At 41.3% G+C, this 24861-nt stretch overlaps 1 protein-coding gene and 1 long non-coding RNA gene across 2 annotated transcripts in view; one reads left to right on the top strand and one right to left on the bottom strand.

Annotated features, from left to right (window-relative positions):
• Positions 1-3473: 3473 nt before the first annotated feature.
• Positions 3474-24861, bottom strand: part of LOC144365453 (uncharacterized) — a 54087-nt gene continuing 32699 nt past the window's right edge. The window contains exon 3 of the long non-coding RNA XR_013423908.1: positions 3474-7055. This is a non-coding gene — a long non-coding RNA (uncharacterized LOC144365453). The remainder of the gene's footprint in view (positions 7056-24861) is intronic.
• Cdh17 (cadherin 17) overlaps positions 5711-24861 on the top strand; it is a 64423-nt gene continuing 45272 nt past the window's right edge. Inside the window, exons 1-3 of the mRNA XM_040293857.2 lie at positions 5711-5816; positions 16921-16987; positions 21062-21160. Coding sequence (XP_040149791.2) covers positions 16940-16987; positions 21062-21160 — 147 coding nt within the window. The 5' untranslated portion in view covers positions 5711-5816; positions 16921-16939. The remainder of the gene's footprint in view (positions 5817-16920; positions 16988-21061; positions 21161-24861) is intronic.

Genomic DNA, 24861 nt, shown 5'->3' on the forward strand with positions numbered 1-24861 from the left:
CACAGACAGAAGGTATTGCTGCAGCATGAGTTTGGAGTCCGTGTGGACCTGCCACTGGCTCAAGTCCTTGAACCTCAGTTTCTTTAGTTTCTCCTGTTCTCCAACACCTTCATAGGGTTGTTCAGCTCCTCTTCCTTCCTTTTCTTCTGTACCCTTGGAGGTTCGTAGTCTGGAAATTATTTATGGTTTCATGCTCTATGGTACTGTCTGTGTTTTCAGAGTCTGTCTTGAAAGTGACTTCTGCCAGGCAGTAGGTGTACTAAAGGTACACCTGGAAGATGGGCAGGCCCAGATCATTCTGCACCACCTCTTTGCCAACATTAAACTTCTTCCCCTTGATTTACTCTATAGACTTCTTATAATCCATCTTGATTGCACTTCCTGCCAGTCACTGAGAAGCTTCAGTTTAGGAGTCTTCAACCAGGCAAAGTCTGGTAGATAGTATTTGTTTAAAACTTCTCTGACATCTTTGCCTCCTCCTCATCTCACAAGCCCAAGAGAACTGGTTAGGGTTGGAATTTACCAAGTTTCTCCGATAGTACCCTGCCCCAGTTTTTTAATAATGTTCTTTGAAGCATGAAAGTTATTAATTTTGATGAAGTCCAGTTAATCTGCTTTCCCCCCACTATTGTTTGTGCTTTTGGTATTTATATCTAACAAACCATTTCCAAATCCAATATCGGGAAGATTTACCCCTGTTTTCTTCTAAGAGTTTTATAGTTTTAGCTCCTACATTTGTATCTTCGATCCAGTTTAATTTTTCTGAATGGTTGTGAGGTAGGGATCCAATTTCATCCATTTGCATGGGGATGTCCTCCTTACCATTTGTTCTTTCCCAGGAAACCCTTCTTAAGGGCAAAATTTCTAGAAGCAATCCTAAGGTTTTAGTGTCTAGTGGGAGACTCATAGGCAGAGAAGGGGAACAGGTATCTACCATCAGAGTCCTTCCAGGCAAGGGGGTGAAACTCGGACATCTGCAAGCCAGTCTGTTTGTATATGTGACAGGAGTTTCTAATCAATCACAGCACACCATCTGGCTAAGCTGTGACAATTTCAGAGGTGACAGGAGGAGGTGTTATCCCAGGAGGAGCATGATTTGGAGAAATGAAAACAGTAAAGTTAATATTGGATATGTGGAGTTTGTCGTGTGTATGGAACATGGGAATGGAGTTGTGTAATAGGAGGCTGGACACAGAAGACTAGAACCCTGGGCTGGAGAGAGACCCTTGAGGCTAAGGCATGAAATTAAGATCAGATCTGATCTCCCAGAGTAAGTGACAAGGTAAGATAACCTGGAATTAGACCTGACAATCTGAGAAGCCCACAAGGGGACTGGCTTGAGAGGTAGAAGAAGAACCAGAACAGTATTGGTGAGGAAGCCAGGGATGAAGGGACAGCTATTGATGGCGACCAACAGTGTCAGAGGTTGGTAAGGTGCAGACTGGGAAGTGTCCCTTGATCATTATGAGGTGGTTGGTCACCTTTGCAAGCATGGAGGTAGAAGCCGGATGCAGTGATGAGCTGTGAACTTGGTGTGAACAGAGTCTTGTTGGTTGAAACCTGGTGCGTGAGAGAGAGAGGTCTCAGAAAACCGTCGACATTGTTATCATTCTGTGGAATTGAAAGAATACCCGAGGTCAAATGAAGAAGTTAAGCTGACTATGAGGGAAAAAATGTCTGAGGGAGGTGAGGGAAGACGAGCATGTCTGTGTCTGCCAGACGCGGCCTGCCACGTTCACCACCAAACCTTCTTTCCATGGTCTGAGACATTCCTGCAGAAATGGATCCTACACAGTGGGGACAAAATTAGTCTCAGACACAAACTTTGCTAAAGAATATTTTCTGGCAGATAAAGCACAAAATTCCTAAGCTGGGTTGGTTCTCATGAAAGGGTCTGTGTTTTTCTGCAGCAGAAATGTAGAGTGTTTTAAATTGTCGATTGTGTAAGATCCCAGACTTACTGACCCAGGATCTCATGGTGTAAGGCCTAGTTTTTAAATAAACTCTTTAGGTTTGGCAAGACAAGAAGGCTTTTGTTTAATATAAAGATGTGATGTGAATACTTCTACTACCTGTTCCATTCATGGATTCTCCACCAGTTTCCTGGCCTGGGGATCAGAAGCCAGATAAAGGGCCTTACCTACTGGATAGTTGCTTGAAGCTACAACTATAGGTGAAGGAGTTGAAATATTTCTGGAATAAACAGTTGCATACTGGATCCACTTCTTTCAGAGGAGGAGATGGGGTGGAGGTACTTTATTAGCTTCAAACCATCTTTGTTGAGTCTTTTTAGGAGGCACACAAGGTGGCTGTCGGCTAAGATCTTGCAACAGCATGGTTTATGGTTCCATGTTTCTACTTGAACCCAGTGATTCATTTTGTTATCTAAGTTTTAAACCCTTTCATGATTCTTTAAAGTGATCTGGTTTGGAAAATGGCTTAGAACAAAAACCATAACAACCAAAAACCCCAGTCCAAACAAACCAACCCAGAAATAGGTTTAACAGCTATACGCAAGTGGGGGTTGCTTTACTTGCATTTATCAGAAAGCAATCTCTTCTGGCTGATTAGAGTAATTAGGGAGGATTGTGTTTCAACCTAAAGCACAGGCTAGCAGAAAGTTTTCATCCATTCCACTAAGTGTAAACCAAAAAAATGTGAAATATTGGCTAAAGGCTATAAAATCATTCACTGTCTAGACTCCCACTAGGTTTGGTTGTAGGTAATCCTGGCCATTTAGAACTGTTGAATTAAATAACAGGAGTTCAGTTCTAAGAAATAGAACTTTTTAAATTGGTTCTTCTTAATTATACATAGCATTAGGATTCATTTTAGCATAATTTTAAAAGCATGGAACATAATATGCTCTAATTCAGTCCCCAATACTTCTCCTTTCCCTTCTTCATCTCTCCCTGGTTACCTTTCCTCTACTCTCCTGATCTTTTTGCTATTTACTCAGTGTTTTTTAGTATTTTTGTGGACATACACGATGGTGAGATTCACTGTGGTATATTCAGGTATGTACACAGGAAGATCAGGCCAGATTCATTCCACTGTCTTTCCCCATCTCATCCCTCTTCCCTCCCCCTCCACGCCCTTCTACTCCACTGATCTATCTACTATTTTGATAGACACCCCCCCACCCCAGCTTTTCTTTTAAGAAATATTTTCTAAGAACTAACGGAGGACATATTAGATAATTAAAATATTATACTTTTGTTTGAAGCTTTATACTGATAGACTCATGACAAAAATGTTAAAATACATGATATGTAACATGTAATTAAGGATCATATTAAAATATAAGTGCACAAAGAATGGAAAACATTAGCAATGAAACTCAGATTCCATTTATTTAGAGTTTTAAAGGATTAAAAATAATAGAAATGTAACATACTTTGAATTTTAAGAATAATTCCAAAATTTCATAAAAATTTTTGTCTGGGAGGCCATCCAGACTTTATTCTTGCTAATTAACCATAAATTAAACATTGTGTATTACTTGGGCCAGTGTTGGAGGAATAGTTCAAAAGGATGAAGTGCTGAAATATTTTTACGCTCATGAAACTGTTAACTAAAAGCATCTGCCCAAATCCCTTTAACTGGTTACTTGTTTCCATCATGAAAATCGCATCTCCTTTGCTCTGAGAAAGGAAATAATTAGTATCTATGAACTATATTTTCTTTATTTCTAATATTTCTATATTAGTGCTAAGTTCTTGAACTAGCAATGTCTCACTCTTGCACGCAAAACAGATTCCTAAAATGCAGTGGTGCTCCCTTTGAAACGTGCATGCTCTTTATCTTTGAATTTAACCTAGAAGAATGTATCATACATGTGATGAATATCATCAATAGCACTCAGAACCATGTGGACCTTTTGTGCCACAGAGTACAGGAACAGACACTGTCATTCAGAAGTGCAGTTACATGACACTTTCTTTGATGGCTGGTTTGGCCGTCTCATGGAGTTGGAAGCTAAGGCATGAAGTGGCGTGAGATGTTCAGGAAAGCACAGGTAGAGTCTTGGCCATCTTCCAACAACAATGGGCTCCCACAGGGGGATTTCTTCCCTGGGGAATTTTCATTATTTTCATGGAACTGGAGGAAAAGAATCCAGCAGATTTATAGTTGTGGTGAATTGGCTGGGCTTTGAATCGGACCAGAAGGGAGTCCCAATTTTGTTGTACAGGCTGTACGACTTGAGCAAAAAGGGAAAACCTCTCTGATTGTTTTCTGTTTCACTGATGTTATAAAAGAGTAACTGAGAAAAACCTACTTTTAACTGATACACTAATATGCCATGAACATAGTATTATAATGTTTCTAAAAAAAAATTATCTAAAAATGACACATAGATGTACTTTTTAAAAAACCTGATAGGTTTAAAATTGCTTTTTAAGTATGTAATTAAAAAGTGTGTGGAGAAGAAACCATCTCCTTTCAGAGCAATGCCGTGAGGGGAGACCACACTGGTTCTAGGAAGTGAAACTCGGGCAGGGGGAAGCTACTTGACTTTGTAGAAGTTCATTGGATTCAGCTACGGGGTGAGCAGAAGTGGTCTGAACTTGAAGGGCTTAGCCTCACTGCTCCCATGTCCCTCACATTGTGATGTTGGCTGTGAAACAAAGGAGGGACCCTTCCAGGGCTCATCCAATGAGGATGCTGACCATGGGCAGGCAGCAAAGTGGTTTCACTTTTAGGGTCCCCAAGATGAGTGTGGTCCCCTCCCAACATGACTGAGGGCACCTAAGAAGAGCTTCTCCCAGGATCCAGGAAGGAGGGTGCCCACCTAGAGAGCACTGGGCCCCCGGGACTTTCACTGCACAGATGCCCACCCAGGGTAGCTCCACCTCTGCTCAGGAGGGGCCTGGGAAATCGGGGCAAAGTGTGACTCCTTTGATCCCAAGATGGCCTTGATTCTTCTTCTTCAGCATGGGCTCCCAGAGCGACCAAAATGAGGGAATCGGGAATTGGTCTTCAAGAGGTCTTGACTTCCAGAAGTCTGGGGGTCTTGGCTCTCATTGGCTAGTTGGAAACTTCATTTTGAGGGGAAAAAATAACTTGCTTTTTAAAAGTCCATTCCCTGAGTTGTGAGTTAGGGGGGGAAAAGGACTATTTTTTTTTTCTTAATAAAGGGAAAGTTTGTTATAGGTTGTTTCATGCAGACTTGATGAATTTGCAGGGGACCCTTAATTTCAGACACAGGGACAGCCAGCTTGTGGCTTTAATCGCGCCTTCTGAACCTGTTATAATGTCTCTTGTGGCTGGTCATCCATAAACACCACTGCTGCTCAGACTTAGTGCCCTGTGCTCTGTCTTTTGTGTTTAACATGGAATCTACATTTGATGGAGTCTCCTCTGTAGACCGATGCTAAGTGTTGGGGATGTAAATATTAACAAAATGCTGTCTTTGATGTCATAGAGCTCAGTCTGGAGATGGTTGAAAATACACAGAACTTTTCTATCCTAGCTTCTCCTGGTCCTCTAATTTGCTCATCTACATTTAAAAAAAATGAAAAATAAAAATTCAGCAACCTGTTTTGAGATGTATTAGGGTGGAATGGAACTTCTTTCAGCACACACTCATTTCTTTCCTGGAATGAATGCAATGATAACTTTTATGATACCCACTGGTTCCCAAAGATCAATAAAAAATGTTACTGGTTAATGTTTGACTGAAGGTGAGGGAGAGGCTGGGGAGGTAGAGCAGGGCAGAGGCAGTATTCTCCGGAGAGCCTTCAGACTCAGCAAGCGTCTCCACAACCGAATGGAAGAAAAGAACTTTTAGCCACCATTTTCTTATTTACAGAACGGTGAGTCTTGATACGTCTTAATTATGTCAATAACGTATTTCTTCAAGAAGGACAAATTAGATTGGCAGGGGGATTGTCAGGCAAATATATTTCTTGAGGTGATCTATGTGACATTTCTAGGAAGACACTCCCCGTGTGACAAGTGGAGCACAGTTGCTTTCTTTTGCAGTTTGTTCCTTTTTGTGGGTCTATGTTTTAGAAATTCATTTGACTTAGTTAGACCAAGCTTAGTAGTGGAATTAAAGGGAAAATGGGGTTCTTGGGTTAAACATATATTTACTCTTTGTGATTTACATATAAATGCCTGGACTTACAATGTTCTGAAGCCCTTATATTCTAGAAAAAGGAGGTTAGAGTCTTATTTTCAAAAAGTGCGGCATCTCTCAGATGTGGTCTTTAAAGATTGACCATTCCATCTACTTCTCAGAACAAGATTTGATTTGGAATTTGTAGGACTGTTTGGGATGCAGCATGGAAGGAGGAGGTAGAAAGGAGAAAAGAAGACTTTTAAAGAAAGTACTGGAGTAAGAATTAAAGACATCAAGGCAGACCTGCCTTTACTTCGAAAGGAAGGCTCATGGTGCCAGTCAGCTTCAGGTGCTGCGTCTGCTGTGTTGGTGGATCGGTATTATCTTGAGATGTTAAATCATGGTCCCGCTTATTGATCGCTTCAAAGTTCCAGTCTTGGCTGGACAACTTTCTAGGGAGAAAGACCCTATGTGGGGTGGGGTTGGACGATGCCAAATGGGGGATTGAAAAGGCAATGAATGCATTTCCTGAGATTTTCTTGACTTTATTATTATTATTTTTAAAAGCTTCACTAGTAAGTGAGGCAGTGTTTGAAAGAAGTACATGTTTAAATGATCAGGAAAATGGATGACATTCAGCTCTCACCAGGAAGCAAGATGAGTCGTTTCCTGAGTAAGACTTTACAGTCGATAATGGGGCATGTGGTTTATGAGTCTTCAGGGTTGGTCAGATGAGTCAGGCCAGTTTCATCATGTCCAAAGTGTCAAGCCCAGAGCAGAAGGCTCCATCTCTCTGACTCTTAATTTTTTCATCTGTAAAACCAGATAACCTGCCTAACTAGGTAATTTTGAGAAGTAAAGTAAATTAGGTTAGAAGGTAAAGAATTACCACATTTATTGGCCATGGTGGAAGTTCAATGAGTGCTGGCTCCCTTTTTCATGAGCAAGTTCAGGTCATGACTCAGGTTTAACTGAGAAACTACTGTTTGTTCTGTAGGAGGAAAAAAAAAATCACTATTACCACAAACACATATCTTCCATTTTTCAAGAAAGCCACTAATGTTATGTTAAGGAGGTGGGATCCAACAATATAGGAAGAGAATGATATACTGTTGGGTTCTGATAGATATTTAGTTAAAACCCAACAGATAAATGCCCTTCTAATGGTTCCCATTTAAATCTTCAGGTGCAATGTGGGTGTGGCATCCTTTGAAACTTACCAAGATGAGCCCCGAAAAAAGTCTGTTGTTTAAGATGAAAGTCACATCTACAGCACCTTCTTCCTTCTCTTATAAAAGGGAAAAAAAATCCTGGTGGGAACTTAAACTTTCATTCCATTGTTGAAGGAAATTTCTGGAAGGGAGAGCATGTCCTCATTTTCTCCATGTCCAGAGAGGTGACTGAGAAGGAAAGCTGAGTTTTGTCACCTTCCTTTCTCTGAAGGTTCATAAATGAATGGTATAGGTGCTAATTTACATGGCTAGAATATATATTTATTTGCTGCCATTAAAATTTCATCCATTCAGAAATCCCTGGTGTTGATTTAGAATGGAGTTAGTTGCTCTTATTTAGTCAGCCTGCTTGCTGACTGAATAAGAAGCTATTCTGAATTTTGTTAGGTAAACATTTCTGTTTGTTCTCACAATTCACAAATGGGTAGATGGATATTCCCCTAAGTATAAGAAATATTAACTTAATAAAAGCAGATGTTCACTCAGTGGCTAAGGTATTAATTATACTAGAGCTGATTTTCTTTTTCCACTTAAGAAATTTGTAACAGACTAAGCTATACTTGATGATTATATGTAGACAGTGCAAGAAAATTAAAATATTTTGTAATGCTGACATTTTGAAGTCTTTCATCCTTGGCAGTCTAGTCAATTATTTCTTACCATATTTTAATTACTTTAAAACATCAGCATTTATCGTTGTTGTGTAAGGGTCAAAGAGAATCAAAATGATAGATTTTTGCTCTTGAAGAATACTTAAAATAAAGATGGGCACCTCCTCCCCTCACCAAGTCCTGTGGTTCCGAGCTTGGTCTCAGTGCTGAGATTGACATCCTCTGTAAACTATTTTCCTACCCCAAAGGATAACAGGATTCATGTTGTTCAGAGTACTTAACTTAGCAAATTTTCAATGAATATGAAGGTTTTTTTGAGGATTTTAATTAAAAAAAAACTAATTCATGATAAGATTTCACAGTGGCATGGCACCTTTTATTAGGTAGAATTAAATTCACTTTTCCTTGTCCTCCTACTCATCCATCATCAGTTATGATTTAATTATAGAATCACAGCATTAACCTGTTGTACCTGGGCATGACTGTACACTTTTTTGCCATTATAATTCTTGCCTTGGGGTCACCTTATAAAGGAACTAGTATTACAGCAAGTGGTTTTTGATGATTTTTTTTTTAAAAAATCCTTCAATGTCTAAACCCTATGGGATGGAATCTAATTTAGACTTACCTCCTACTGAATTGCTAAGGCCAGGGAGTGTGATCTTATTATCTTGACAAAGTGCTCATCTGTGCACTTTATAATACATGAAGAAGCGTGGTTTAATACATGAAGAAACACTCTGTCAAAAATAATTAAGTTGCCTTTTATAAGAAATAGGTCTCCCCTGGTGTAAAGAGGAGGATGGGAGTCACTTTGGGATGATGATCTGCTAGATATGGAGGAAAGAATAATCCTTTCCCTGTCTCCCACCTAGGGTTTCTGAGGTGTGAACCTGTCTCCCTCAGGGAATCCAGTGCTGTCTACAGGCTTAAGATGGGTCAGAGGGGCACCCGGGCAAAGTGGCCCTCTGTTGCCCCATGTAAGAGCCTGCCTTCCCTCTGCTGACGAGTTCAGGGCTGGCACACTCTGAGAGACTCTGCAGAGAGACCCCTTCTTCCCAGTTGACCATCCCTTGCTCAGTTTGGGGGTGTGCTGGGAGAAAGAAAGCTAACCAGGGATAACAAGACCACATTTATCAAAATATTCCTTAGAACTCCTTATTCTTTTCTTAAAACATAGTTTTTAGTTGTAGTTGGACACAATACCTTTATTTTATTTATTTATTTTTATGTGGTGCTGAGGATCGAACCTAGTGCCTCATGTGCCATTGAGCCCCAACCCCAGCTCCTCCTTATTCTTTAATAAGAATAATTATTCTAGCAATTTATATGGCAATTGATCATATAAATCTGAACCATGTTAAGTTTTCCAGGGAAGCCATCTATCCTCCCATGAGGTCATGGGCCCTAGTCATGAACATATTAATAATCACCCCAGTTTTACATATGTGTAAAAATTTCACATTCTGAAAGACTTACATATCTATATTGTAAAGTTTAGTGAAAAAAAAGTGCCCGTGTGTGTGTGTGTGTGTGTGTGTGTGTGTGTGTGTGTGTGCGTGTGCGTGTGAGGCAGGGGTAGGGATGTCTCTCCCTCCTTTCCTCTCTCGATGCTAAAAACACGCCATCCAGCGGCCCACTCCCTCCTCAGGTGGAATAATCAGTCTGAAGTGTGAGGCAGCAGCAGCCCAGATTTTATGCCTGCCTGCTTGCTCCTAGCTTATTAAGAGCCACTTTAATTGGGTCCCTAATTTGTCAAAGTGCAAATTGGTCTGCTCCTCCTGTGGTTTTCTAAACCTTAAGTGATGTAATTGGTGCCTGTGATTTGTGAGTCAGACCAAAAGATGGGCATGATTGATCTGAACACTGCTTGATGAACAATAGTGTGAGCCAGCTTTTAATCTGATTTTTATTCATCTCTGGCCTTGCCTTATAATTTATGCTGCTCTTAGCAATACACAATGCAGATGTAAAATAAATGGCACACAGGATATTTGGTGCTATTCAGTCCGGGTGCTGTTATAAATTCTAGTCACATCCTTTCCTGCCCACATCACCCTATAATATTTGAAAACAAAATTTGCAATCCTCTCCTCCTGTCCCTTCTTTGTTCTTTGGAGCTGCCTGGCTCAACCTCAGCCTTAGATGAATTACTTTAATTCAAAGTCTTTTATATGAATTATCTTACTGAGTCTGGCTCTACTTAAAATTTACCTAGCACTTTTGTTTTTGCAAGGGATGGGGGTGTGGAATCAATGTTTGCATATTGAAGTTACTTGTAGGTTTGGAAAACTGGGACCGGAAATTCCCTGTCCTTACTCAGATAAATAGGGAAATTACAAAAGTATCTAAAAATGTCTTAATGTCTCTTGGAAGAATTGGAGCCCAGTTGGAGAATAAATCAAGCTTTCAAGTTCCCCAGGGATGCCAGGAGCACTGCATGTATAATAGCAGAGTAAACCCCCTGCTTTGAGGCCATTCCTGTCCTGAGATAGTAGCACCTTACTCAGTGAAAACCAAGAGTAGTTTGGTCTATTGGTTTGCTAGGGTTGCCATAACAAAATACCAGAGCATGAATGGCTTAAATGACAAAAATTTGCTGTCTCAGATCTGGAGCTATAAGTCCAAGATCAATGTGTTTGCAGGGTTGCATCCTTTGAGGGCTGCAGGAAAGATCTCTTCCAGATCTGTCTTCTTGGCTTATAAATATTATCTACATATTTGCCTCTCTTCTTCCTGTATATATGAGTCTGTCTCTGAGTTGTCCCTTTTTATAAGGTCACTAGTCATACTGGATTAGGGCCCGTCCTAATGGCCTCATTTTAACTTGTTTGTAAAGACCCTAAGGTCACATTGTGAGGTACTTGGGAGTTTGGACTCCAGCATATGAATTGGAGAGGGGGGTGGTCCGTGCTGACATTTGGATTAATTAAAAACATTGGAGATGCATGAAGGGAAATGAGGAGAGAACTTGACACAGAAGTATATTCAGCATAAGGGCAAGAATCCCAGGCTGATGCAGTCTCTGTCTTTGGATGGAGGTGATGTGTGTATGGGGCAGGGGGAGCCGTGTCAGCATATGAAGAAGAGAAACAGCCATGAAGTAAAGAAGTTTATTTTTTGTGTCTTTGGACAGATGTGTCAGGTGAGGTGATACTTGGTATCTTATCAGGACGTTCATACTTCTCAGAGGTTGAAGATTATGTAGTTAAGAGCACAGGCATGGGAATGAACCTGGCAATGTAACTTTGGGCAAGTCTATTAACTTCCTTGACCTTTATCTTTTGATTTCATTTAAGAGGCAGATTATGACAGTATCTGCTTCCTAGGGTTCTTCTGAGAAATTGGTAAGATAATTCACACAAAAGTCCCAGCATGCTGGATGCGATAACACATACCTATAATCCTAGTAGCTCAGGAGGCTGAGGCAAGAGGATCACAAGTTGAGGCCAGCCTCAGTAACTTAGCAAGACCCTGTCTTAAAAATAAAAAATTTAAAAAAGGCTGAGGATGTAGCTCAGTGGTAGGATACCCCTGGGCTCAATTCCTAGTATAGCACTTTAAAAAAAAAAAAAGACTCAAAACTGTGGCAAATGGTTTCTGATAAATGTGAGATGCCTTTGTGTTGTGATCCCGGTGGACTCGGTTTCGCTGTGCAGGGATTTCCATGTTTTCTGGGCTGCAGTGAATTCGGTGAAGGTACCTCCCTGGAGATCACGGCCAGCAGCCCTGATTCCACATTTTAAGTTAAGGCCCTGATCTGTGGTTAAAGCAAGCCATGGTGGTGATGTCTGGTAGGTGAGGTGTGTCCACATTTTGGGGACTGAGTTTTTTCTTTTCAAAATTCCTTTTGAAAAGAGCCTGCTAAGGATATGCTTGCCCTGTCTGATAGTTGCCATAGGAACTGTCTGAAGTTAGTCCTTGCACCTGAGGGAGACACTGATAAATAGCAGAAATTCCAAGCAGATGGTTGGGTCAACTGTTTCAATAGTTTAGATGAAATGTTGCTGAACTCTCTGACAATCGACTGAGTGGACCTATTGTATATGGATGCTTGGTGGTTTTAGACAGCTTCAGTTTCAAACGATGGTTTCCCATCAGCCTCATCATGACCCCAGGTATAGTATTGGTGTATGGTGTCCTTGCAAAGAGGAAGTAAAAGCAAGACTTCTTTGAGAGAACAAAGTCCTCCTCAGACATAATCCTAGCATTAGTGTAATTTGCTCTGAATCATTTGGGTAAAGTCTGTGCCTCACCACTTGATTTGGCTGTGATGATGTGCTGTGGAGGCTGGTTCTCGAGTATTCTCAATGGTGGGCTGCCAGAAGTTCATCATTGGGAGGGGAGGGGAGGGGTCCTGTAGGGCAACCTAAATCTCCACCAAGCAAACTTGGTTGCAGGGTGACTTTCTGTTTGACACTGTTCCAAATATTAACCCATTGAATGCCATCACTCTCAAAGATAGATGCTGTTATTATTCCTGAGTTAGAGGAGTAAATGGGGCCATGAGGCAGTGGAGGAGCCAGGGCCCAAATGAATCGGTCTAACTCCGAGTTCACATTCCCACCAACTGCATGGTGTGGTAGATTTGTCCTCAAGTTCATGGCACCCCATGCATGGGAGTGGAAAGCGATTCTGTTTCCCACTGGAAATCCTCCTGTAATGGGCGAGACTAAATGTGAATGACAAAAGATGAACACATTTCCATTAAAACATTAGTGGCCTGTGGAGCATCAGACTAAAGTAAGGCATTCATTTTATTTGATTTTCTATCATTCAACCTGTATTTCTTTGAAAAGTTAAAAGTGCTAAAAAACAATTGGTTTAAGGATAGATGATATATTTCAACCATTACCCAGCAAAAATATTAGTGTATTTAAAAGAGAAACCAGCTTTCTTATTGATAGTAAAAATGTATGATTGTATTTTATGTCCAATAATGCTTTAAATCTGAAACTAGTTTCCTTTAACATGTTATTATGTTTTTTGAGGTGTGTGTGTGTGTGTGTGTGTGTGTGTGCGTGTGCGTGTGTGTGTGTGTGTTGCTGGGGATTGAACCCAGGGCCTTGTGCATGTGAGGCAAGCACTCTACCAACTGAACTGTATCCCCAGCCTATTATTCTGAAAGCTCTTATAGATGAGAACAAATTAATAGGACATCCATCTTAGACAATGACAAGTATTTTAGATTTTAGCAAACATTTGTTGAGGGCTTAATATATTCAAGATATAGTATAAAGAGCTCTAAGAGGTTAAAAAAAAAAATAAGGCCTCTAGCCTGTAGGATTTTATTTTCTATTAGAGACAGTAATTCCAACATCTAAATAAATGATGGAAAATGTGGGTGGAGAAGGGCTTTGGGAAGAAGAGGCTTTTGACTGGAAATCAGGGCAAATTTCAAAGGATTTGAGTCATAGCTCTATGACGGCAGACCCCAAACTCTTTATTTTGGTGTCCCAATTCTTAACACAAGATCTGGCACATACAGGAAGCTTGGTTCAATGTTGTTTGAATAAACGAATAAGTTGGACCTAGATGATAAGGTATGAAGACTAAAAGCAGAGATAAGAAAGGATAATCTCAATCCAAGTTCACTGAGCAAGTATCCATTGTCCGTCTTCTCTGTGCCAGGCCTGTGCTAGGTTGGGGAAAGCGGCAAGGGCTGGAGCATGGATCCAGTGGAGCTTTGGGGCAAAGTGCATGGGGTGTATAGCATGGCTGGGTGTGGGAGGGAGTGGCAGATAAGGCTGGGAGAGTTGGGAGCAGCCTGTGAGATCATGAATGCTGAGCAGTTTGAGGAGAAAGATCCCCCGGATGTGTCTCTTAAAACTCTCTTACTGTCTTCTTAAAACTCTTTTCTTTGTATCAGGGATTGAACCCAGGGGTATCTAACTACTGAACCACATCCCCAGCTCTATTTAGTATTTTATTTAGAGATGGGGTCTCAGAGTTGCTTAGCACCTTGCTGTTGCTGAGGCTGGCTTTGAACACACAATCTTCCTGTCTCGGCCTCCCAAGATGCTGGGATTACAGGCCTGTACCACCGTGCCCAGCTCCCTTTTTACTTCTACTAAGCAAATCTTGGTTGATAGCTGATCATGTGCATTATGGTTCAGTATGCTAATATTAAAAAAAAAACTAGTTAAGAGAAATGTATTCACTTATACATATAGTCATCCTAAAGTTTCCATAAGGATTAGTTCCATAATCCCTCTGGATACCAAAATCCAAGTGTGCTTAAATCCCCTGTATAAAATGGTACTTGCATATAACCTGCTCATTTTCTCCAATACTTGAAATTATCTCTAGGTTACTTAAATACCTAATATAATGTAAATACTATGTAAATAATAATTATACTGTATTTTTTAGAGAATGATGACAAAAAAATGTGCATGTTTGGTACAGATGCATTTTTCTATGAATATTTTTAATCTGTGTTTGATTGAACCTGTGGATGTGGAATTTATGGATATGGAAGTATTTCATCTTGTAATATTCTAGGTTCTGGGATTACTTGTAACTTGTTTCCATGTGTCTCCATACCTGTCATCTTAATTAGAAGTCTGTAACAATTAAAAAAAAAAAACCTCTTGTGTTTAACAAGTTAGTCTAAAATGATGTTTGCACATGTCAACCAAATTCTTTTGCAAAAACTAATTTTTTAATATTTTTTAGTTTTCGGTGGAGACAACATCTTTATTTTTATGTGGTGCTGAGGATCGAACCCGGCGCCCCACGCATGCCAGGCGAGCGCGCTACCGCTTGAGCCGCATCCCCAGCCCCCCAAACTAATTTTTAAACATTCAAGGAATTCATGAATCTAAGAATCTAGAAAGATTTTAATCCTAGCTTTTCCTTAAAATTGCTGTGGAACCTTGGCATAAGATCTATGTAAATATAACTATATATGTATATATGTATATATGTATGTATGTATATAGATCTACGTAGATATAGATGTCTATATAGCTATTTTTATCTGTTTATATATTTACATCTCTGTCTACATCTGTATACATGTAACTATCACACTATAATAGGTTATAGCAGATAGAGTTGAAAGAAGTTTTGAACTTTGCTATCAAGAGAACTGGTGAATCCCAATAATGTTACTTATTAGCTATATGTCTTTAGGCAAAAGGTTTAACTTTGAATCTCAATTTCCTCAAAATGAGAATAACAGTTCCTAACTCATGTCTGTGAGAAAATCGTAAGAACACATATTTGTTAAGCAATTGCTAGGTGTTTTCAGGAAACTGAGTCGCTGGTCAATGAAGTTGTACACTCATGGCCAAAGCAGAGCTGGGTTGTAGCCTAGACTATCTGGCTCTGAGCCTCCCTTCTGTACCACTCAGATCTTTTTTTTTTTTTTTTTTTTCGGGGGAGGGGGTATGGGGATTGAACTCGAGGGAACTTTACCACTGAGCCATATCTCCAGCCCTATTTTGTATTTTGTTTAGAGACAGGGTCTCAGAGTTGCTTAGTGCCTTGCTTTTTGCTGAGGCTGGCTTTGAACTCGCTATCTTCCTGCCTCAGCCTCCAGAGCCATTGGGATTACAGGTGTGTGCCACCACACAAGGCCTGTTAGACCATTTTTAAAGTTCTCTCCACAAATTTACCTCATAGGTAATCATAATAAAAATGCTCATTTTTTTTTAATCTTCCAGGGCATTTGTGAGACTAAATTGGGATAGCACTATCACCTTTTTAAAGTTAAAATACCAGCTACAGAAATGTAAAAGCGTTTACTACTTTTAGGGTCTACATTTTCAGGGTAGTTAAATTTTTAATAACCATTTTTCCCCTGATTATTAGTGATATTTATGTTCAACATAGAAAAACTTTAAAAATAAAGAAAAAGATGAAGTAAATCAGGATCATCCATAATCCCTAAAGATAATAGAATTATTAGATTGTAGTGAAATGAATACATTTTTTATTTCCTAGTTTTTAAATTTAATTTAAATTTTTGGCAGTCCAGTGTTATAACAGGCAGCAGTGCTGCTTTATAGGCCATTTGGAAAATTTATGTCACATCTTAAAGTTGTTTAATCATGACATGTCTCTGGCTGAAAGTTATAATTTCTCAAATATAAAACCTCAAGGAGAAAACGAAAAATTATTCTGAACAGAAGACAATGTGAACAGAGTTTGGAATTTTATTTGGTCTCTTTTGGAGAAATAAGTAATATATTATTTTCTTCAGGTGTATTGCACCAGGTCACAATAAAACTTAGAACACCAAAGAGGCAGCAGGGTGAGGCCTTTGAATGAAGGATCATAAACATTCTTGAGCTTTTTCTACTTGAGGAATCTTATGTATTTGCAACTTTTTTTCTTTTTTTGGTGTGTGTATGTGTGTGTATGTGTGTATACGCGCACATACTAGGGACTGAACTTGGGGGCACTCAACCACTGAGCCACATCCCCAGTCCTGTTTTGAATTTTATTTAGAGACAGGGTCTCGGTGAATTGCTTAGCACCTCCCTTTTGCTGAGGCTGGCTTTGAACTCACGATCCTCCTGCCTCAGCCTCCTGAGCCGCTAGTATTACAGCCGAGTCCAACCACCCGGCTGGCTGTATTTGCAGATTTGAATGAGAACAATTAATTTTTTTAACCTAGTTATCCTGGCATTTGTGAAAATGTATCTTCCACACCCATATAATAAGAGTGAAAACTATTTTGAAAACCAAACCCAAACAAAATAATCCCCAAAGTTGAAAAAGACTCCTTGACTATCTTTTAAGACTCTGAAGAAAGTTATAATAGAGGAAAGCAGTTAAATGAAATTGCAGAGGGCTCCTTGGAGATGTCAGCTGACAAGTTGCTATGAATAGGGGAACCATGAAGCTTCTGGAAGACCGGGCTGTTCCACAGAGGGGAACTGGCCTGAAGGAATCCCGTTTTACTAGGTTTGCAACTGGATATCATCCAGTGATTCTTACTGGTTTGGAAAGAGATGGTTTTAAGACTGACGACTAATCACGTTTATCTGCGGTTTATTCACAGGAGTGTGTCGAACAGCAAGATGTCTCCGGCGCTCCTTCGCTCGCTGTGTCTTCTTACACTTTATTTGGTAAGAGAAGAGGGTGTTCTCCTCTGCTTGTTTACTGGAATATTTTCTGTCATCCTTCTACCCCATACTAGAGAAAGAATGGTTATTATCATTTCAAGAGGCGTCCTATCAAAATCACCTTGCTATAGAATGGGCACAGTGTTCGGATGTGACAATTCCAATGAAGTGGGTACCATCATGTCTGTCCTGTATCTGGAGGAGGCGCTTTCTCCTCAGCGTTTAAAACCCAATACCAGTACAAAGTCTAAAACCAATCTATCCTTTGTGTGAAGACATACAGTTTAGGGAAGGAAAGAAATTATAGTGACACATGTCTGAATCTGTATTCCTTAATCCTGACTTTTTTTTTTCACTTTGATCATGAATGACCATCACTGAAATGTACCAAGAAAATCATTCCCTCTATTTTCAACTCTTCTTTGCTCTGTTTCTTTTTTCTTGTAATAGAAGTTCTGGAGTTCTCTGGTTCAGTTGTTGTTAGCCATTTGTTGAGCTAATCCATGGACTGATTGGTTTCTAGAGTTTGGAACCAAGGGGGGTTAGAGTCTCTCCCTGGACCTTGGGGAGAGAGTGGGAGCCATTCTTATTTTACCCATGAGGCTCCTGAGGTTCACAAAGTTTGCCCAAAAGTTCGTTGTATTATGAAGCAAGGTTATAGGGGCACATCTGTTTTTTTTTTTTCCCCTTAGAAAGAAACTTTAGATCCACACACCTCAAATCTTGCTTCCTTTCTTCTGGGATTCCAAAATAATACACCAAATTTGAAGTCCCAGAAAGTCCCTTAAAGCTCACACAGCTCAACATCTTCATGGAGTGAAATAGTCCAACTTGCCAAACCATCTGAACTTCCTCCAGGGGAAGAAAACACAGCTCAAACTTGGAGCCATGTGCGTCCTCACAGTCTGATTGCTCACGGCTTGTCCCAGGATTGTATAAGGGCTGGGACGAATGTCCCCATTGGACTTCACTATCCTTCCTACTCTCTCATTTGACTTTCTATCTACATGACTTTATGGTGGCGGTAAAGTCAGACCTGGTTCAAACTTGTTGCTACCACTTATCGCTGGTGGGAACTTGAATGAATTATGTTGGATTTGGACCTCAGTTTTCTGCCCTTTGAAATGGCTTGAATGACAGTACTTGCCTTGTGGGATATTGTTGCAGTTAAATAAAATGCACTTATAAAGCTCTTGGGTCAGTGACTCACAATCTTAGAGCTCAATAAATATTAGCTGTTAGTGTCGCTATAGCATTTCAAATGTTCAGTGTCTACAGCCATATGGACTCTGACCTCCATGAGAGGACTGTATAGTGATCTTTGCAACAAACTCGGCACCTAGCACAGTATCAGAAGCAGAAGAAATACATGATTATGGACTTGCATCAAGAAGCAAGAGTGAGATTCAAGAGAGAAGATTCTAACACAGTTCTTGGCTATAAGTGAGCTCATTTACTTCTTGTCTGAGAAGGGGACATGCATTTTTCTTGCTGGATGAAGGTGTCCTTTCACCACTTTCTACCACACCATCCTTCCCAGTTCTTCTGGTGTGGCCTGATGACTCATAGCATGCACATGTATTTTGAAATCTTTATAGCCCCAATAGTCATATTAATGGGCAGGAAGAAAGATTTGTTGCCCCGATACAAGGATGCAACTTTGAACCCTGGAACTATGACCCAGCCCTCCTTTCCGGTGGGTGGGACAGCTCGTCCCCATAGGGATATGGAGCCTTGTTAGTGAGGTTTGCTAGCTAAGGTAGTTTCACTGGTGTGAGCATCTCAAAGGCTGTCTGCTGGCTGGAGTGAGCACAGAGCTGATGGTGGTGGGTTGCTGTTAAGCAGTAGCTCCACCGAAAGCACTGCCTGCATCCTGGAGCCACCAGGGTGGCACCTGGACATCAGTACCAGCTCTTGTGTCCCCACCCCCCAAGCAGGAGAAGAAGTGGAAAGAAGGCTGAGCCCTCAAAGGAAGAAAACTTAGTAAGAACTAGATGGCTAGAAGTCTGTAAAGTTACTGAGTAAGTGTGCTTTTAGCTGCAAGTAACAGGAAATTTGACTCTAGAACTTCTTGAATAAAGAGGGGTTTGTTTTCCTCAGATAATAAGAAACCCGAAGTGGTTAATCCAGGGCGGGTGGTAGGTGCAGCAGTTCCGTGAAGTTATCAGTGACTCCGGCTTATTTCTCTTTGCTCCAGTATCTTTTGATCTGGTTTGTGCCCTTGTGGATCCTGGTGGCTGTCCTTGCTGCAGACATGAGGTCCACTAAATCAGCAGGAGCCACAGGGAAGGGCGGTGACACCCACATCTTTCCTCCTCCGTCAGGAGTATAAAATGCAGAATTCCCTCTTATTTCACAAACCAGAAGTGGTTGACTTGGCCACCATTCTGGCTGCAACAGAATCTGGAAGAGATGCAACTTGACTTCCAGTTGGTGGAATACAGCAAAAGAGAGGGGTTGGTAATGACCAAGGATAGCAAACACAAAGATCTGCCACAACTCAGAAGAGCAAGTTTAACAGCCTTCTGTTTTTGTGTGTTACTATTTTTTTTTAAAATCAGACTACTAATATCAACTAGTTATGATTCAACAAACTGAGGGATTATATATAGGACTTTACTCATATTCTGATTATTTTAGGTGATCCTCGGTGGGCAGCAGTTTCCATGACAAGAGTGTGCTTGCTCTCCCTAAAGTAGAAAACACATTCTCTTCACCCTACCCAGTTCTCCCTTTTTTGATTTTCTTACTTGTCTAGTTTCAAAAATTGGCTTGTCATTCATGCTTCTGATTCTAACTTAACCTATGTCCTATTTCCACCAAAAATGGGAGACACAAAGAGCCACCCGGGAAGGAGGGGAGGTCAGCATCCCATATGGGACACCAAGTCCTTGGTCCTAGAGGGTGTCCCCACCGCCTGGGTGGCTGGCTGGCTATCCCTTCCTCTATACCCCTGCTCCACTCTGCCTGGCTTCTCCCTTCGGTAAGCTGTCATGGTGAGGAATACCGTGCTGGGAGGGCTGCCCCTGAAGGCTCCCCATTCTCCAGGATGGAAGTCACAACTTCTGGCACATTACCATTGCAGCTGGCTTTCCATTCAGGCTGCTTTTGTGTCCTCTGGTGGGCAGTGGCACATAGTAGCTAAGAGAGCCTGTCCCAGAATTAAAGATTTAAATTCTGCTTCTAGCCATGAATTGGGCAATATTGCTTCTCTTCCTCTTGAGTTGATCTTCTGTAAAAACAGATAATGGTAGAGTTTACTCTGGTAGAGTAAATCCTGCCACCAGGATTAAACATACCCATGACAGAGCCCCACATGTACTAACTTAGCAAATATGAACTCTTACTGTCACAACTGGTCTGGGTTTGTTTAAGGTCTTTAGATTTTAGAATCATTGTGAGGTCACTGCTTACAGTAAATATTTTGTGATTTTATGTTTCTAAATGAATATAAGGTACAACCCAATGTTAAAGTAGTAAGCTTTTTAAAAGTTTCAGTACAACTTGAGATTCAAATTGGACTAAAATTAACTACATATGCCAAGTAAGCCTGTGCTTCACACATCCACATATTTTCTTTCCTTATAGAATCAGTTGGCCTTAAGGTGACTATAAACTCTAGAATGCTGGGAATCTGCCATGGATGGCCTCATAAAATAGGAGTGGAGGGAAGTGTTTTTAGGAAGCCTGTGTAAAACCCTATGGAATTTAGAAGGCTGAGCAGTATTGTGAGAGAACTTGAGCTTTGGCTCGGGCATATCTGTGTCACTTATCTGTGTCACTCTGGGTTCAACTTCTCTCAGCCTCATCGGTAACAGGGGATGTTAATATTCTCGCCTTGAGCAACTGCAGAGATGGTTAAACAGCAAGAGCAATGCCAAGCCCACAGCAAACTGCTTTGACAGGGTGGTCCCTTTGCCAATATTAGATTGTTTTCTGCCTGTTTTGGCCAGATTTCACATTGTTTTTGAATCCCGTGTTTCATATTACTGCTTCTGAAATCCCTAATAAAGGCAGCCAGGGACACACGCTCATGCTTTCATCATATTCACTGATTTTCTCTTTCTTTGGTAACAGACAATTGGATATGGCCAGGAGGGGAAGTTTAGTGGACCCCTGAAGCCTATGACGTTTTCTATTTTTGAAGGTCAAGAGCCGAGTCAAGTCATATTCCAGGTAAGGTCTTCCCTAGACCACGGTCGTTTTGTTTTCTCATGTTCTCTCAGTGGAATTTCTTTTTTCTTTTTTGCTCCCTTCTCTACTGTACAGCAGGAAATAAAATAGAGGCTGGCAAATCTCATCAGGAATGATTTCAGAAGCCTAATTAAACAGATGAGTGGCTGCAGTATGTATGAGTCCTAGCGACTTCCTCAATCTCTGGGGTCAGTGCTCTGTCCCTCTTGCAGAGAGCTTGGTATCTGTAGGCTCCTCCCCTCCCCTGGAGTGGGAGTGGCATCAGCCTCTGGAAAAGGCATTGTCTGCCCAGAAAGCTCCCTGGTTGAAGTGTTGGAAGGTGGGGCTCTGTGTGGCCAAGGCCTACTTTTTCTTTCCTGCCTTCTCTGAGCTCAGGACTGGGCATTTGGATATGGATTGGGAGGTGGTTCTGTCATTTGGTTAGGTAACTGTGAAATGGCATCAGACTAAGGGGTGCCCTGAAGGAGGAGTGGAGACTTTAGCTATTAAGGGCACTGAAATAGTCCTGGGAATATAACGGAGAAGGAGAAACTCACACTACTGTTTTGCCAGGACATTCCCTTGGAAGCTGCTCCGTTGGAGGTGCTTTAATGAGTCCCTGGGGGTGGGCGGGGCAGGGCTCTTGCCCCCTCCCCACCCATGCATCAGAGAAGCAAACCAAGGTTACTGAATGACTTCTGAACTACATGCCTTCCATTAACTACTGAACATTGTTGGACGGTTCCTGTCCAGAGGGAAGGCTCAAAGCTGTTTCATTTCCCTTTCTCTCATTTGGAGCCAGATTAGTACACAGGGGCCCCCGGGTCTGCATCCCCTGGCAGGGATGCACTTGAACTGGGAACTGAGCTGAGCAGGGTTTTCCTGACCTCTCAGGACAGGGAAGCCTGGCACTGAGCAAGTGAGAATGCCTTGAGGGCAGGAGGCTGGCAGGAATCAACTTGAAGCGGCAGGGAGGGACGGTGTTCAGCAGAGACACAGCAGGGACAGCTGAACTTGCCATGGGAGAGGCAGAGCAGCAGCAAGCAAGGGCTGGCCGAAGGCCACATGACTGGGGAGGAGAGAACCAGGAGAAGGTGGGGCTGGGGCTTCAGAGACAGGAAAGCCCTGCCTCCGGAGGTGCGGAGGGAGTCCCCCAAAAGGAAAGTGTTTGAATCCAGGTTGTATTCAGAAAAGACCCCTCTGGCTGCAAACGGGGCATGGGGAACTAGTTAGGAGTCTCCTGCAGGGTCTCTCACAAGAGTTGAATTCTTCATTTTCTCGCTTTCTCTGCCCTGCCAGGGAACACTTGGTCATCTGTTCTATGACATTTTTTATTCATTTGTAACTCATGTTTCATAGGCCAATAAGAATTTTGTGTGCTAGGCAAACATTCACTTTCTTTGATTACCCACGAATGGAGTGCCTACGGTGTACCAGGCACTATGCCAGGTGCTGGGGATACCACCACTACCCCAGGCTCAGTGAGCTCACCAGTTAGAAGGTAAAAACTGACAAGTAGATCAGTGCATGCATCAAAGATTCCCGTGGAGTCTAGCGGGTGGCCAAAGGGCTGGTGAAGAAAGACTGATTTTTATTTTTAAACTGACAGTTGTACATACTTACCATATACAACATGGTTTTTGAAATACATATGCACTGTGGAATAGCTAAATGAGCTAATTAACATATATCATTCTTTGTGTGTGATTAAAAACACTCAAAAGGTAAGAGTAACCAGTTTTAACTGAGGATGGTGGTGGGGTAAATGGACATGGTTTTCTCAAGCCCTGGACTGAGTACTGAAGGATGAGCAGGTGTTCATGAACAGGAGGCAGGCACTGAGTGCAGCAGGGAAAAGCACAGGGGTATGCATTTAGCAAGAAAATGACAGGTGGTGCAGGGTTGAGGGTAGGAGGCGGGTGTGTCGGGTTGGCACACCTGCTGAGGTCTGCATGGGCTGGACCGACCTCTGCCCTGTGTAGGTGCTGTGTGCCACCGAAACGTTTCAATGCTGAGTGCTCTAAATAGATTTGTGCTTGTGCAAGCTAATCTGGGGCCACAGGGAACATAGTTGAAGGGGGTGAGCCTAGAGGGATGGAGGGTCTTAGGGGACTATTTGCAATAGTGCAGTGAGGAGTGAGAGGGCCTTGTTTAATGAAGGGCAAAGGGGTACTGTGGTCTGAATGTCTGTCCCCTCAAATTCGTATGTTGAAACCTAACCACCCTGGCAGTAGTATTAAGACTTGGGACCTAAGGAGGTAATTAGGTCATGAGTGCAGAACCATCAGGAATATGATCAGTGCCCTTTATTAAAAAAGGCTTGAGGGAACCTGTTTGTCCCCTCTGCTATGGGAGGATTCATAGAAGGTGTTATCTATGAGGAGCAGGCCCATTGGCACAAACCTGCTGGTGACTTGACCTTGGAATTCCCAGCCCCCAGAACTATGGGCAATAAATTTGTTGTGTTTAAGTTACCCATTCTAAGATATGTTGTAGCAGCTTTAATGGAGTACGATAGGGAGACTGGAAGGCAGGAAGACGGGAGCTGTGTGAAGGAAGTCATATATACTAGAATCTGTCACTGAATGGGTGCAGGAGGTGAAGGGGTGGGCTGCTTAGGATAACCCTTAGGTCTCTGACTTGGGTAGTTATTGGCTTATGTTGTGTGTGCAAAAAAGGGAGGAAGGAAATGGAGAAGAGCAATAGGTTTATGGAAAAGGAAGCCAGGTGGTCTGGACAGGTAGATTGGAGCATCCTGATCAAGTGCTTGTATGTGACTCGAAAGCCCATCCTTTGTGAGTTATCTCAGTTGCTTGTTGGGGTCAACGAGATGCTAAACAAAGCTATTTGGAGATGTGAAAAACAAGAGCAAACAAACCAACAAGGATAACAAAAATGTGAGGAAAAAGTCCCAACTGTACATGGGAAATTGGTTTCTGATACTTGTGCTCGGTATATGAGACAATAAGGAACAGTGGGAACTAAAGTCATCTGGGAGCGCACGGAAAGGGGACAGGCTCAATTCAGCTCCAGACAATTTTCACAAGTCAGAATTCAGGTACTGACATGCCAGATTTATCAATTTTTCTACAAAATTCAGAAGTTTTTCTATTTATGTAAAATTCTCTGGCTTAGAAATACTAGCATACTGCCAGCCAGTGAACATCATTCCTTAAGCTTCATTTGTTTGGTTCTTTTTCTATTAGCCATGTTTTTGATGTTAATTCGAGTTGTATCACTTTCAATGTTTATACAAGTTGTATCCTATATCAGAACTTTATTTGAATGAGTGAATAATATTCGATTGCATGGATGTACTGTATTTTGTGTATTTATGTATTAAATAATGGACATTTGGGCTGTTTTCACTTAGGGCTATAATGAAGAATGTTGCTATGAACATTCATGTACAACTTTCTGAGAGAACAATGTTTTCTACTCTTGGTCACTCACACACAGTAGTGAAATGATTGGGACATAATTAACTCTATGTTTAACTTTTTGAGGAAGTACCAAATTGTTCTTAAGAAACGTTTATATTTCTACCAGCATTGTATGAAAGTTCCAATTTCTACACGTTCTCAACACTAGCTTTATCTGTCTTTTTTAATTATAGCTATCCAAATGTTTGAAGTGATATTGCTTTGTAGATTTGGATTGTATTTCCCGAATGACTAATGGTGTTGAGTGTCTTTTCATAAGTT

This window comes from Ictidomys tridecemlineatus, chromosome 7 (assembly GCF_052094955.1).
Source record: "Ictidomys tridecemlineatus isolate mIctTri1 chromosome 7, mIctTri1.hap1, whole genome shotgun sequence".
Lineage (NCBI taxonomy): Eukaryota > Metazoa > Chordata > Mammalia > Rodentia > Sciuridae > Ictidomys > Ictidomys tridecemlineatus.